The sequence below is a fragment of the Apus apus genome, chromosome 13 (genome assembly GCF_020740795.1).
Source record: "Apus apus isolate bApuApu2 chromosome 13, bApuApu2.pri.cur, whole genome shotgun sequence".
Taxonomy (NCBI): domain Eukaryota; kingdom Metazoa; phylum Chordata; class Aves; order Apodiformes; family Apodidae; genus Apus; species Apus apus.
The window spans coordinates 2101931-2118510 of NC_067294.1; the positions used below are offsets into that span (position 1 = coordinate 2101931).

General features: G+C 41.7%; 1 protein-coding gene across 4 annotated transcripts in view; it reads right to left on the minus strand.

The window, feature by feature from the left end:
- Nucleotides 1–11360: 11360 nt before the first annotated feature.
- The window catches only part of FSTL4 (follistatin like 4), a 206909-nt gene continuing 201689 nt past the window's right edge, over nt 11361–16580 (minus strand). For all 4 annotated transcript variants that reach the window (XM_051631294.1, XM_051631292.1, XM_051631293.1 and 1 more), the window contains 2 exons: nt 16206–16315; nt 11361–13143 (listed from right to left, as the gene is read on the minus strand). In XM_051631294.1, coding sequence (XP_051487254.1) covers nt 12441–13143; nt 16206–16315 — 813 coding nt within the window. In that variant the 3' untranslated portion in view covers nt 11361–12440. The remainder of the gene's footprint in view (nt 13144–16205; nt 16316–16580) is intronic.

The window sequence follows — 16580 nt, forward strand, 5'->3', positions numbered from 1 at the left end:
ACCATTGACAAGGTTTGTATGTGTGACTGACATGGTAGATTAAGTTACAATAGAAATGCAACTTTCATATAAATGACACCAGGAGATATCCTTAGTGCTATGCTCATCTGCCTGAAGGGACAATTGTGGCTTTCTATTACTGCTAAGCTGCACAATAGAATTGCTTGGCTGATTTGCTTTTATTTTTATATTGTGCTGCCAGTTCAATGACAAATATAGACCAGCTGCATGGATGGCAAGGAGCATCCATCCTCCAAAAAGAGGTTCCTCTGCCAGTCAGACAGCAAGGGCACCTCAGAAATCACTGGATACTTTTGAAAATGAGTTATCATTGTAATTTTAGAAACGATCAGTGTTTGGATTGACATGGTCCCTTACATACATTGTTTTGCCCAAGTGAAAAATGTTTGTTGGTGTTCACAGCAGCCTTCAGGTCTGGAGCAGGCCCTTCACATCCGCCACAACAGAAGGTTTCTGTATCAAGACTGTCCCTTGCTACCATTTCTGTTTGCCTCATTTGCTGATCTTAAAAACCTTTGGAAAAATGGCAGTTTGCACACAGCTAAGATACTTGAGACTATTTAGAAGTGGTGTCAATCCAGGTTGTTACCTCCACGGGGCAGGCTGTGGCCTGGGACACCCCCTGCAGTGACACCTCTGCAACGTGCACTCAAGGAAGGCTGGCTGAGGATGCTGCTTGATTTTTTTTTTTTTTTTTGATATTGTGACCTTAACAACACACTTTCTCCCAGCTTCTGCCTTTGTCATACCTTTGTAGGGGGTAGGTGGGCTGAAATTATTATTTCCTTTGCTATCTGTTAAAGTGACCTAATGTCCATGTTTTGTTTTCCCCTCTTTATTTGTCTTATCTTGCCATGGGACAGGGGACGACTGCAGGAAGAGTGGAGTGTGAGTTGATTCTCCTGCTATCTTATTGTCTGCAGTACATAAATCTTGAAAAATGTGCTTGGAATGGGAAGGGAAACCAACTTAATGATACATTTACTCTAAGTACAGCTGGGCGTGCACAGACTCCTAATGTGAGCTGCAGACTCCTCCGTGTAACAGATGTTCCTCTCCACTCACCAAGTAAGTTCATTGCATTAGCTGCCTGTAAGCAGTTTACTCTCCAGAAGAGTCATAAAATAAATTATAATTATCTAATTATTTGTTAGCTAATTTAATAGAGAGATGGCCTTGATCTTCAGAAATTGCACATCTATTATTATACTACAAGGCAGGATGGCAGAGGTCCCTCTCTGAGCTCTGAACAGCTACTGAAGGTGAAGAGAAACCTCTGCTCACAGCACAGACCTGTCTGGAGGCCACAGCCTTTCCAGGGGGAACTCACTGGACTATGACTTTGATTTATAGATATTTTTCCATGGATACATGTCCTGCTCCTGTTCACCTGTCACCTGACAGAGCCCTGCTGTTCTTGGCAGCTTGCTCGGTGGGCAAGAGCCCAGCTCTGCTCAACACCTTTGACATGTCCCTTCTGACCAGGTCCCCACAAAGACGTGTGCAGAGCAAAAAGGAACACCACAAGCAGACCACCATGGTCTGTAGGCTTAGCTGATGGCCAAAACAGTGTTTATTTACTAATCCTTAGTTAATTCTCCTCACCTAATCAACCCTTTTGCTTCCAAACCTGACAAAGTGCCACTTCCCTTCCACTCTCTAAGCTACTGGCTTTTTTGCTAATTTCTTTGATCTTTTGAGTTGGGGAGACAGAGCCTGTGTCCATCATCTGGAAATGCTCATGTGACCCATTGCCTGGTCTTCTTGCTCACAACAAGGTAGGAGTGGGTCTTGTTCTGGAGCAGAAAATCCCACACACTTGGAGGGGAGAACAAATGAGCCCTCCTTTTATTTAATGCTGCTGTGCACATTTTTATCCTGTAATTTTCTGGGTCATTATGACAAATTGCTGAAGCTGATGTCTCTCACTTCCCCACGGATCTCTTACCTCCCAAACCAACATGTAGTAGCAAGCTGAAAACAGTATTTCAAAATGAAAAATCTCAGGTGTTTTCTGGATGTCATCCAAGGGAAGGAGTATGGATTTTAAGCAGAAATCAAATCAGACCACATGGAAAGATTCCCCCTGAACATCCTAGACAGTCAGCAGATGGTAGCTGTGACATTAACAGCCAACCTTCTCACCTGGGGAACTCATGGCCACGAGCAGCAACAGTGTACGTTTAAATTAGTTCTTCTTTAAAAAGCTTTTAATAAGGAAGGGCTGAAGCAGCAGTTATGCATGTTAGAGACTTTGGTGCTGTAGGAGAAGGAGGGTAAAGAACATCCATGGCTGCATGTCCTGGCTGCTAAATGTCATGAAAGTTCACAGCATCTTCAGAGAGCCACTTGATATTTTTATATATATATATATGTATGTATGTATGTATGTATATACACACACATTTTGCTTGTTTGTACTTATTCTTTCTGCTTTGTGCAGGTTTTATTGCATGTAGTTTTTTATGGTTTTTGTGTTATGCAGGAAACACTGTAACAAAGCAGTAACATCACCTTGAGGCAGTTAGTTAATATTTCTGTTGTCTTTAGTAGTTTAGTCTCTCCTGTCCCTGGTTTGCTCAAGATGTCAGGACTGTTCTGTATCTTTTTCCTTATCCCTCTCTCCACCTGACACCCACATTAATACGTGTCTTTTAAAAAGAAGATCACCAGCCCTTTGTACGTTTCCTCATGGCTTTGCTTAAGGCCACTGGATAAATACAATTTATGTAGCCTTCTTGGACACTGTCTTCTTCTGGTGATGGAGAAATGGCTAAGGCAGAGAGCCCTACTTGTGGGTTACCTGGAACTGAATGAGTGCATAAAAGTTATTCTGTGTTGGACCTGCCAGAATAGACCCAGGGCTGATCTAAACAGTAATTCATTTCTGAAATTGAAGACGTAAATATTCAGGTAGCTGCTTGGTGATTATCCAGCCTTTCCTTTCTGAAAATATTTGAAGGCACAAAGTTAAAATGTAGCTACTTGTAGAAGCACATAGAATTCTAACGTACAAAATGGCAGAAATAAACCACTGGAAGTTTTTATTAGAATAATTTTAAAAATGTATTATTTGGATAAGAATTAATTTATGTTGAAGTGTAGGATTTTCCCTTTGCTGTTTCTTTTTCTCTGCAGTGAGTATGGTTGAACTGAGATACATGTTAGTTGTGGAAACTGTCACAGGGTGTCTTGGCTTTAATACAGCAAGAAATTCAAATCCTACGTCTGTAGGAGAACATTTTGTGTTTGCCTTGGCAAAAGCAGCTGTAGGAGAGCTATGGCACTGGGTTTTAATGTACCTTATTGTTAATGATAACCACTTAATATTTTACTTGTGTGTTCCTTTGGGTTCATTTAAGCAGCAGCTCTCCTAAGCACTGCAGAAAGGTGTAAAATGATAAATTAAGCTGGGTAAAAGAGGAGAAATTAAATTAATACAAACATCTAATTTCTCTGGACTTTTAATGAATTGAAATGCCAAAGTTGCTGGAGTTGACAGCTTTCTAAACCCTATTTATCTCTATTAAAATTCCCTGATTTTTCCCCCCTCCCTCTTGGCACACTCATACATCAAGGCAGGGCAGTGAGACTTGCTCTGCTCAAGTGGAACCAGAAGTCAAGGATTCCAGCCCTGGTACCCATGGGGCCACCTTTGGGTAACACCTGACTGGTCCATACTGGGATTGTGGGGTACAAACCTGCCAGGGCATGGGAAGGAGTGGTAGAATCTGTATATGCAGCACTTCCAGATGCCATAATATTTACTGGATTTTTTTTTTTTAACTGGCTGTTTTTTTTTAACTAGTGATCCTGGACCCAAAGGTGACGACGAAGTGTGACTCCAAGCTCTGCCATGCACCCACAATCCAGTCTTTGCCTCTGGAGTAAAGGTATGAAAAGAATATTTTTTTAGTGCTTTTGTCATCATGGGATATTTTTTTGCAGAGTCCTAATAGGAACAATTAATGCTTGTTACTTATAGACTTATATGACCTCTCTGGTCTACTTCTATATGGCAGAGGCTGCTCCTTGCCCTGTCACTAAATAATTAGATCATGTGATGGCACAACTAAAAATGTAGTAAATAAGAATGGGACAGATTATTCAATAACTCAAAAATTGCCTACTAAAATGTTATTACTAGCTTGTGAATATTTATTATGGGAATGATGAGCTTAATGAAGATTTAATCACCGTCTTAACTGATGCTACTTGGCTGAAGTACCTGTCACTGCAGGAAGGTGAAGTTGTCTGGCCCATGTAGTGTCCAAAAAAAAAAAAAAAATCTCAAAAAAACATGCTGATTTCAACTTAGGGTTTTACAGTCAATTACGAACTGGTGACAGGGGATTTTTGGCAGGGAGGTTTCAGGGAGTGCTCCATACCCTGGTGTGACAGTGAGTTGGGTGTTTTCATCAGCATTAATTTGAGCTTCTGAACTAAAAGAGTGTTCAATAAAAGGACCAGCTTAGCCTTGCTACACAGAAAACTTCAGAAATTCTTCAGAAAGCTCCTGTCCTTCACCATTCTGCTTTAATGCAAAGCATGACCTCTAGCAGTATGAGCTGCACTTCATATTGTTGACAAGCTGGGAAGTCTTTCAGTGCTGACTTCATGTCTTAATTAAATGGAATTTGTTTCCGCAAATAATGCTTGTCAAAAGAGGGTTGTTTTTGCCTTAGGACTACTACAAAGATGCTATTAGACACTTTGATAATCAGCCATCTGTGTCTCAGCATTACAACAGCACCATGCAAAGACAGACTAATTTTTCCCAGGCCAGAATCAGAATTATAAATTAAATACACAGACATGGCAGGCTAATCTTAAATATAAAACCATAGCTCTCTCATGCATGAGAAAACCAGGAGCTCACCTGTGCCTCCCTGATGGTAGGAGAAGGTCTGTCAGCAGGTGGGTGTGTGGAGGAGCAGGTGCCAGCTCTGATGAATGTGCTGAAAACATTTAAATAATCCCCCCTTTTAAAAACATCCATTGATTGCAGACTTCTATCCAGCACAAAAGGGAGACAGCATCCTGCCACCAGTAATCCTAACATCCAAAGGATAAACCAGATGCTGTCAGCATGAGCTTTTGTCAAGTTTTATTGTAAAATTTGAAGAAAAATAGTGTTTACAATATCTACAGGGAGCACTTTGAGTGATTCTTTTTTGCCCTTCCTCTTCTACCCTGGGTGTTACTGCAAACACACAGTGTGAGAAGTTCTGTGTAACACAGCAAAGTAAATAGAGATGAATTTCAAACATTGCACACTAATACTGTGTCTGTAATAAACACCTACAAAATATGATCTATTAAAAACATGTCTATATATTTCAGAAATTAGAGGGAAATTCAGATGTACAAGAGGAGGCTTTTTCAGGCAAAGCTGATTTTGTTGGCTTTTGTTGTTGTCATGTTATGGTTTTTTTCCATTGCATATTTTCCAGTGTTTGTGTTCAGTGCTGAAAGTTATTATCCATCTGTGTCGAGAGAAAAATATCAGATTTTTAGCAAGTCTTAAGGGGCAGGGATGTGCTGAGGCTGTGTCTGTTCAGCACAGTGAGCCCCTGACACCAGCGTGGGGATTAGCCCATCTCTGTAGAGACTCTTCTAACAGAGGTAGAAGAAAAACCACCCCAAGTCATCTACTAAGGCTCCCAAGGCTTTCTCAGCAGGTCTTGTGGGGTGGTTGTGATTCATCTGAAAGCTGAAGAAGCTTTCTTTTTCTGCAGGATGAGAGCAGGATCCCAGGTTTGGTGAGTTGGGAGCACACCGAGATTTCAGAGACTGACGAAGTCGGTGGTGGGGGGAACCAGCACCTGGAAATGCTGCTCAGAGACAAGGGAAAGAGAAAAAACATAAAAACCCACTCAGTTTGGAAACCAACCCTTGCTCCATCAGCACCAGGCTACTTTACATGTTTATCTGAAGGCCTTGTCCCCATTATTTCACTTGAGTTGTCCCACATCCACTCTTTGGTTGCCCGACAAGGCTGGGGCTGGCCCTGAGCTCCCCTCACCCGCCCTTGAGATTCCTGGGGCAGTTTCTAGACTTGTGCTTCCCTGTGGACTGAAAGGAGAAACTGGATGAATAAGGAATCCACACAGCCAAGTCACTTGAGTGTCCAAAATATAAAGCTGTGGCAAAACAGACAGATATTTGTCTACTAAAATGCAAATGAGTGTTAAAATGTTGCTCCCTGCTCTTCATGATTTAAGTATCGCTAAGAGTGTTTGAATTTGGTTTTTCTCAGCCATAGCTTTCAGATTGAATCACTAATTATCATTAGTTTCTCAGTGTCCTCAGTGAAGTTTGAGGAAATGAATCAAAAAGTTTTTATCTTGCAGCCTCCTCACCTTTTATTTAGAGAGAACCATAACTTCTTGAGTTATATTTGGCCATAGGTTTGCCCAAATATTTGTCCATGAAGGAGGGACAGGGATACCCTGTGTGTGAGAACACTTCACACCTTCAGAAGGGTGAACTTAGTGCAGTCAGCACTTTAGGGATGCTAGTATATTTACATCAAACTCTTATCCCTTTCCCATATGGTACTGTGCTATACATGAAGTGTTTGATGGAGAGGGTTCTTAGCTTAATGCAAGACACTTCTGGTAACTCAGCAGTGGGCTCTGGCCCACTTCCAGGTCTCACTGGCCACAGAGAAATCTGTTTCTTTGGTGGTAGCAATGCAGGGCAGAACTGCTCTTCCTGCTCCAGCATTTTTCCTGCCCTATTTGCTTTAGAAATGCTTAGTACTCACTGTGGTTTGTGTCCATGTGGTCCACGTGAGAAGGGAGAAAGGACAATGACATGCCAGGATATTGTCTACGTTACAAAACAAAGATTATTGAAAAAAAGAGATGAAAATAAATTTAAAAAAATAGTCACAAAAATAGTTTTCAGGCTTGAGAAAAGGCCTTGCCTAGAGAGAATAAAATCTGCTTAAGAAGTCAGAAAGAAGCTGGTGTATCCACTGGTTTTAAATCGTTTTACAGAGAGAAAATATTGAGTAATTTTGGCTATGGGATAAGGATGGCATCCTGTGTGCCAAGGGCTGGGTGCCAAAGCCAGGCAGCTTCCAAGCTGGAGCTGTGTTTAATACAGAGCTGACTTTGTGCTGAGCAAGCTTGGGAACTGGAGAACTGCCAAGATAGAAAGAGAGCAGGGCTGGCTGGTGCTTGCTGTCTGTGTCAGTGTGTGGCATCTTCCTGCAGCAAAGCTCGACACAGCAGGGAGTTTTGTTTGCTCTAGGACTGGTTGTGCTGATGGTCTGGATGAAGAGAATAACCTGAAGCTCAGCTACCAGGTGGGATATAGACCATTTCAGATCAGCTGCTTGAAAGAAAGCGGTGCTAAAAAGAGTAACAGGTAAGCCAAGTAGTTACCCTCCAGTTGTGGTCCACCCATACTTCTTTGCACTGTAATTTAAAGTAATTGTCTTGGATTCTGTGTAAAAATAAGACTGGAACCCGAACAAGATTGGAGCCCAATGCAACACTGCAAATACAGATAAATATAATACAGGTGCTCATATTGAATTGTCTGCACAGCAGTCCAAGAGGCCAGCCTGGTCTCCTGCCTGACCCCTCAGATCAGGCTTTGCAAGCCCTAGGAGCAAATCTCTGCAGAAATGGTGAACTTCCCTCTGCTTTCTGCAAGTCAATGAACCTGGAGTTTACTGGTGCCCTAAATAAAACATTTGAAAACTCTCCCTCTGCAATATTCCTTGCAGTAAAAAAAGAAATCTCCCCTTCAGGTACCATCATCCTGTGCTCTGCCGTGATCCCCGGGCAGTTCTTGCAGCCTCTTGCTGCAATTCAAACTGGAAAGTGGTTGACTCTTGGGTCAGGCACCTGATGGCTCAGAGGGTGACATGGCCATTGAACCATGTCCAGCATCTGGCCCGTGCTGCTGTGGGGAGGAACCTTTGCTAATCAGGAAATTGGAGTTTTACTCGTGGTAATGCCAGTGCTCTGACCTTTGCAAACAGGGATGGGCTGCTTGTCTTGTTTACCAGGCGCAGCTGGTCCCTGCTCTCTGCTGGGCTTACTGCCCTTAGCTGATGGCTTTGGACAAGTGGCAAAGACACCACAAACTGCCAAGGGTTAGATGCTGAAGTGCTTAATTAAACAAGCCTCTAGGCAGTGGCGATTTGCATGGCAGAACCATCACAACGGGGCTCACTGTTTTCTCTTGTTTTTGTTTAAGTTCAAATTGGGGACTGGTTAAAAAAAATAACAATTTCTTTTGGGTCTTGCTTTGTGTCTTGCAGCTACAGGCATTTGAAAAACATGACCCATATCTCCCAATTTTAAGATGAGACATGTAAAAGCCTTGGCCACCTTTAAGTTCTGTGCCACTAGCATGTGTTTTCATCCCTTTTTCAGGAATTCTATTTTATTCTTACAGTGAGGGATAAATATAATTACCAGGAAAAAAACAAACCCAAAGGAAAACAGAGCTTCTTTACTAGCCCGTCGTGTCTGGGAGGACTGTAGGTCACCCAAGTGCCCTGTGTGAGGCATGGACAGCACAGTGTGAAAGCATCATTTTCTCCTGGACTCTGCAGGGCTGATGTTTCATGCTGAACTGAGCATGGGCATCACCTCAGCTGGTGCAGAGAGCAGATGAGGCCAAAACCATAACCATGGTCATGCTCGAACCATTCTGCTCTGCCTGTACGGGCTTTAAATCCCATTTTGTCATGCTGGGCAACCCTGGGATTTCAGCAGCTAAGGTGTTTTGGCAAATGCATTAGCCTGGGCTACAAAAGCCAGCTTGCCTTGCATGTAATAAAAACTCTAATGACTGCTTGCAGCTCTCTACTTGCAGCACCTCCAGCACTGGCAGCACAGTCCAGCTGAGCCTGATGCCTGACTGCCTCTCTTCTCTGATTTCAGAGTCATTTAAAAAGTCCTCATAGCTGTTATCTCCTCACAGAAGTGAGATCTTGGCCTTTTTATCTAGTTCAGGCAGTAGCTAGTACACTACTGGGCACTCTAGTAATTAAAACCTAATTATGGCATAAATCAAGTAAAGAAATACTTGTCAACAGGTCATCAGGACTCATGTGTCTCTCAGGCAAAGCCATGGAGGTCACCACAGCCAAAGGGCCAAACTCCATCAGCCTTGGAGAAAGTTTCTCCAAGAGTCTCCTGGCCAGAGGAATCCCACAGCACAGCCAGCTTCCCATCTCCTCCCCACTGCTGCCCACCAAAATCTTGTGGGACTTGTGGTGACTTTCTTTTAGCAGTAAACAAAATATAAAAAACCCAAAGTATTAAATTATAAGAACACATCAATTATTGTCACCAATTTCAAATTAAGGCACTTGATTTCTTTCCAATTTAAAAGTGGATGGTTTCTAGTCACTGAACTGCATAGTTAAAGATGTTAAGTAAAAACTCTAATTCATTGAGAAAGTGAAAATATTGAGGGAAATACTAAGACAGAAAGTACAGGACAGGAAATACAGCCCATCATGGGACTGGGGTCTTATTGCCAACCAGGGACTATTAATTCAGTGATTCCAGCATCAGAACACTCAATTGATATATGAGTGTTATAGGATAACTAAATGCTCATTAATTCAATTTAAATTCATTTCAATTAATCACTGTGATTAATTTATTAGCTAGGAATTAATCGTGAATTGGTGGGGAACACGAAGGGTGGGGGAAAGAAACTGCAAACAAGGGAAGGTAGTCTCTTTTTTTGACAGAGCTGAAAAGCAAAAAAGAATTGAAACATTTTTTGAATATATATAAAATTTCTGTGTCGTAACAAAAATAAAATCAGAGTAACAAATGTGCAGCACTTTAATGTCAGATTTGACTGTCGTTGGAACTGTTCACAAGTAGTGTGGACAATCTAAGTTGTACTTCATTTTCTAAGTATGATAGATAACCAGTAGGATAATTTAGAAAACACATCACCAGAACTTGGGCTGAAGAGGGAAGAAAGGGAACATCTTTGGAAGGTCCAAATGGGAGTTTTCAAGTGAACACTATTCCAATATTTTGAGACAAACAGGAAGAAGTGAGGTCTGTTACACATCTTTCACAGCCTATATATAAACCACCCTCAAGAATGTTTACCTGAACAGATATATACAGTTTTGTTCTGTTTTTTAATATTCTTAAAAAAGTAAGATTTGCTTGATCTATGACACCATGAACGTCTCTACAGGGAAACTTACCATAGGCATAATAAAAGATTCAAGAAGTCATAAAAGAGAACACGAGAACATTGTTTGGCCTTGGTAAAACACATTTAGGATGACTGCAATGTATGGATACAGGTTTGTTCAAGAAAGGAGCTGTGCATATTTAAAGGTACTTACAAAGCTGGTCTTCTCCTTTCCTCGACACGGGTTATGTTTCCTAACCAGATGAGTTGAAACGATGGACACCATGCATTGCTAGGGGAAGGCTACGCCAATCTGGTTTCTATGTCTGTGTTGCAATGATGGGATAGTCTCTTCTAACCCCTATGGCTCATAAGTGAAAAGAGATGGAGGTTTCAGCCTCTGGGTATTGAAGGGCAATTTCAAGGACTCCATGTTTAATGAATTCATAGGATTCAGCTCCCCTTCTTCGTCTGTCTGAACAGATTTTTATGTATTTGCTAGAGAACCAAAAATGGTTTCAATTACGTCAGGTCTACGACCATGCTAAAATGCTACCCTTTTGGTAAAGTTTAACATTTAAAGCAAAGACTACTGGTGTTAGTCTGCATCCTTCTCCTTTAAAATCCCTCCGTGTGCTTTGTGAAAAGGGTGACTTTAAAGCATCCATGCTGGAAAATAATTACAGCTCCACTAGACATCACCGGATGCATCCAGCAGCTGCTTCCCTACAAACACTGGGCAGCAAGATCATTCACAAAACAAGCTGGGTCCCTCCAAAGGCTGGTAGGTGGCTCTGATGAAACAGATTTCTACCTTCAGGGAGATTTTTCACCCACCTTGAGACCCCATTTGCAAAGCATCACATGGGACACAACGTCTTGGATGTGCCCATCCACGGTGGCAGTGATAGATGCCACCTGGCAGCCATAGATGCTCTTGCCCTGACTGCTTCATGCTGATGGGTACAGAAAGTTACAAAAACTCAAACAGGTAAGTTTTCCTATCTTCCAAAAGTGCAAGTGGATCTCTATTTTTATGGGAACTCAACTGAAATTTCTCCATGCCAGCTGTTGCATTCTAGGGTAATCCAGCTGGTTTTACATCAATCTCTTTGCCCATAACTAAAAAATAATTGACTATAAACAAGTTACTGTAAATGGGAAGGGAAAAGCACAAAGAAAAAAATGTTTCCCAGGATGTCTGAAAAGAAATAGGCAAATTAAAGCTATGACTAGAAAATGAGTGAGTTTCCTTTAAAAAATATCTTCTGTCATTGTAGCTATTATTTTAATAAAACCAAGTGACTTCAGTGCTACTAAATATTTCATGAGAGAAACCAACAATTTCTAGAAGTGTTGCTGCTTCCTATGGGAATAAAGGTAATTAATTCTCTGCCCCTGCAGAGCAGATTTTGCATATTTTGTCCAAGCTGACCACAGTCACAGGCTGCTGAAAGCACACCCACATTCCCCCCCCAATGTTTGCCAGCTTGTACCTCCTCTAATGGCCTGGATATTTCATGCCAAGTTTTTCAAATAAAATCACATAAACATGCATTAGAAGAGGGGGGGGACTCATCACGTTGCCTTCAGTAGTACCAAAAGTACAATGAGGCGCAGAGGGAAGCAAGCTGACAGTTCCTATTTCTGTTATCCCTCCTCCTCACATCCCATCCCTGAATCCTCCCCCAAAGCCACCCTGCAGGGTAAACTGATCAGTTTTCATTAAATCACTCCCCTCAGTTTCTGCGGGTTGAAAACTGCTCTCTGATGCTTCGATTCCCTCATCATCTGAAGGTGAGTTTTAGCTGCAGTGGTTGCTGTTGGAGTGTCCCCGTGTTGGTGGGGTGGTCAGCACAGCTCACGGGCAAGGTAACGGGAAAGAAAACTCATGGCTTGAACATAACATAAAAGCCCCTCCCCGTGGAAACTGAAAATCTCTTCTGCAGAATCACTAGGTTTCATGGCTCACACATCTCAGTGGAGATATTATTTGCTTCCCAGCATTTTTCTCATAACCATAAATCATACTCCCAAATAAAAAACATCCCTCCAAGACCATTTCCTATTAGCAGAGCATACCCTTATAAACTTGCAAGTAGACCAGTGTTGTACCATGAAGCCTATACAGGGTTGGGTTTTTTTCCTTTTTTTTTTTTTTTTTTTCTTTTTTTTTCCTTCCCCCCCCCCAGTGTAAAAATATACAATGCTACTGCCCATTGCTTGCAGTGTCCGAGTCCAACTGGTACTTGCCTGCTGAAGGCTCTACTGCTATTGCCCTTTCATACCTCTCCCACCCAGACAATTGTGTTACCCCTCCTTATACCTGAAACCTCACAACGTAACGTATTTTGCCTCCCATTTATAACAAACAACGACTCTTTAGCTGGTGTAATGAGATACTGTCCAAATAATCCACTGTCTTTCATAATTCTGTTGTAGTTGCTCCAGGGCCAGTCTTTGGATGTGATAGGGTCCTTTAGATTCTTCAGTACATTCATTTTCCCCGTTGACAGCTCTACAAAAAGCACATCTGTTTGCAAATGCGAAGTAGCATATATATAGTACTGATTGCCTTCAGTGAAAGAGGGTTGAAATGTCAGATCAGATACACGTATGCTTGTCTGTAAGTCATAAATCAACTTGATTTCCCCTCGGACAGTCAGAGCCTGGACTTTGATCCTGCCACTGGCTTCATCTGCACTGACCAAGTAGCGTCCGTCGGGTGAGACGTGAGGTGTGCCCGACACGTCGCCGTTGGGGCCGATGACAGCATCGCTGACACTGTCAATGATGAGCTGTGGTGTCACAGCCACTGACCTGCTCCTCCTACACTGGACAAAGAAGTAACCGCCCAGGTGGGTGTAAGCCATGGTCTGCGGCACGCAGCTGTAGTTTTTGAAGTTGATAGTCTTGATGTGGGTCACAGTTTCCAGATCAATTTTGTGAACTGCAGATTTCGATTTGTTAAAGATGAAGCCAAACCTGAAATAGAAAACATGACACTGAAGTCATCTCTGGAGACATGGTGATATGCTTGAGAAAAGATGACAGTCAGCAGAATTGGGAAACTCCACCCTCGCGGTTTTGAATGGTCTCTCTTTTCTGTAAGAAATCTCTCTCATTTTAGTGCTTCTAAAACGTGCCAAAAGGAGGTATATATTTCACTTAGAAGTAGCAACCTGGTCCTGGAAGCCTGAATATGTGCCCAGGTATTTGAATAACACCTTCAAGAGCTGAGGCCTCTTTTGAGAAGCCCAATTTACAATAGAAATTTCATCAAGGCTTGGCTGTTTTATGGGCTAGTGTTGACCAGTTTTGTATTTAATCTGTTTCAGGTCTAGGGAGATGTACATTCAATATATACACTACACTTCTTAAATCTCAAAATAGTAAACTGTTCAAATTAAAGCATAACCCTGCCAGGTTGGGCCCAGAGCACAGCTTCAAACTTTATGTATAACCACTGAGTGAAGAACACCTCCAAGCTCATCTCTTAAATTAGAGCAACAGAGGGCAGCTGTGATGTGTGTCTGCTGCCCATGGTGCCTGGGGACCACTGCAGGAGCTGGCAGGGCTGAGGTGTAGAGCTGACTTTGTTAAGCTCCAACCTACCAGCCCAGGGAAGGCGTAAAACATTTCTCAAGGAACGTAACCAGCCAGGGTGCACTGCAGAAAAAGGGCCTCTGCTTTCTGTCTCAAGAGAGGGCAAATATCAGTGAGCAGAGAATAAATGTTCTGTAAAAGATATATACTGCAGCACATCTGACCTTTGCTGAAGACAAGAAAAGGTCAAGAATAGCCAAGAAAAGGTTTCTGCTTAATTTGAGAGGGAGTCCATAGAAACAGCCTGTTTGTGTTCCCTTGTATTCACAGGTCACTGATACTGACTTACAAAAACTAATTTTACACTGAGTATCTTTTCATCCATTCAATGCAGACAGAAGGAAATGAAGTAAGTACTTAGTTTTGCATCTCTTCCCTGAAAGATGTAGAATTGCTCTGTGAGATGTGGAGGGCAATGTACATGCATGCAGGTAATGCCTATTTTGCTTAAAACACTGGGTTTATTTCTCTATTCTTAATCCGTCTGTCAATGAGACACTCAGCAATTATTTCACTTCTAAAGAAAAAAACAATGTAGTGTATGATCCCATGAAAATCACTGGGCCAAGCCTTTCATTTTCCCATTATACTCACATCCATTAGAGGTTTCAGAAAATATCTGCAGTGGAGATTTGCAGTGCACTGCGTGTGGGGAAATTGGATCCGACACTTGTATTTCTCCTGGATGAATGCATTTTAAGTACACTTCAAAAAAATGCTTTCCCTTACAGCCTGTTTTTTCCCCTAGATATCCTTAATACTTGGCCAAATGCCTGAAGAAGTTAAAAAATGGTTCTTACCATAAACTTCAATTTAAAAAAGTGGGTCAGAGTGCATTTTACGTGCACACAGCTGCAGAAGAGGTGCAGCCCTGGCACGAAATCTGTGATCTGAAATCTCAAAGAAAACCTTGCACTTTGAGAGTTTTTAATAGACAACAATCTACCCTGGGAACTAATAAAAAAGGATACATTCCTAGATATCCATCTGAAATAACAGGCAGCTGAAATACATATGCAGAAACATTTGCATACAAATATATTTTGGCTTGCAGAAGAGATGGCTTAAATATTCACCTCCCTGGGAAATGCTGGTACTGCCATTTATTGTTTCTGAGTGGGGAATTTAGAACATGATCTCAGTAAGTCTCATTAGACTGTGAGCAATTATTTTTATGTGCTGAGGGTGAGAGAGAACGGACAAAGATCTGGCCCTGAACAAATGAAAAAGGAAATTAGGCACAGCATTCTCTGCTTGGAGAATGGAAAACTGCATGGAAAACTGTAGGCAAATTAATATTTCCTATGGAAGATCGCCTGTGTACAGCAGATTAATCACACATAAGGAAAAAAGACAATAAAACAAACAAACAAAAAAGTGTAATTGTTCCATCTTCTTGTCATTGGACACAGACCATACCTGCCCAGCTCAGGCTTTAACATTCAGCAGAGCAATCTACCTCCTGGCACTACTAATGGTATTTTGAAAGCTAACTGGAAAAATGAAGTAGGGAAAAATTAAGAATGACAGCCACAAAGTATGTCTTATCATTCTGTGTTTCAGAAAGCCAAGTTATTTACTTTGGATCAGATTCAAGACATCATCATTTAGCTGTGACTTTCCCCTGTCCTCAGAGTTCACTACAGGGAACCCAAGATCAAAGTAAGGAGTTATACTATGATTTTGTGTTTAACTTAGTTAAGCTATATTGGGGACATAAGGTGGTTAAACAGTTATATTATAATGTGGTAAGAACAGCATAAATTGCTGTGAGGTTATCAATATTGATAATGTTAATGGGAGGCTTCCTGCGCCTGCTGGGAAGCAGCCAGTGTTACTCCAAGTTATTAGTATGTTAGTTACACAATCTCATTAACCACTACATCACATTAACATTCAAACCTGATGGGTTTGTAGAGTTGTTTTTTTAATACGCAGTGCATGTCACTTTTCTGCTCAGACTGTACACCTCACCCAGAGATCCAATATTTGAACAAGTAAATAGTTGGAAACATGTGGAAGAATCATGTTTTATGCTTCAGGCAATAAGTCTTTGACACAGTTTCCTGCCCAAATCCATAAAACTGTTCTGAGGAGGGAAGGCAGCATTCTGGCCATCAAATTCCTGGCACAAGGAAGCCAGGGCAGTGTCATGCTCTGCTGCAAGGAGGCATGGCTGACCAAGCTGAGGTTGGGATGCCTGTGTGTGTTCTAAGGGAAGCCTGGGTTTGTTTCTTGCTGTTTCATTGATCTGACAAATAACTATAGGACATTTGCTCAGTCATTTCTCCTTTTCGCATGTGAAAATGGAGACAAGAGTAGCTAGCTTAATCATAAATTCATTCATTAACATTTGTCAAGTGCTGTGAGATTATTAGAAGGATGCCCACTAGGAGAGAGCAGCATGGTCACTACTGCTATTCATTAAGATCATTTCTTACCTAACGTGATTAATAATTAGATTTGTAGGTGGTATAAAAAAATCATCCACTCCTTCAAACGGCGTGCGGATAACGTGCTGATCCTCCCCTGCGCTCGCCTCTGCTATCACCTACAATAAACACACACAAGGTTGAGTACAGGAGAAGCAGTGAGGGAGGCAGGGGGGGAAATACAGATTCCATAGTCGTCCATGACATCAAGCAGCTTCTCCCAGAGATGTACTAGACTCAAACTGATTAATGATGTCAATCAAACAGTGACAAATTACTTCAAAATATTATTTGGTGTAGCTGGCTTGAAAAAGGTGTGCTAATTAACAGTATTTGAGGATTGACATCTGTAAGGTAAGTTCAAATTTCCACTTTCGTAAGATT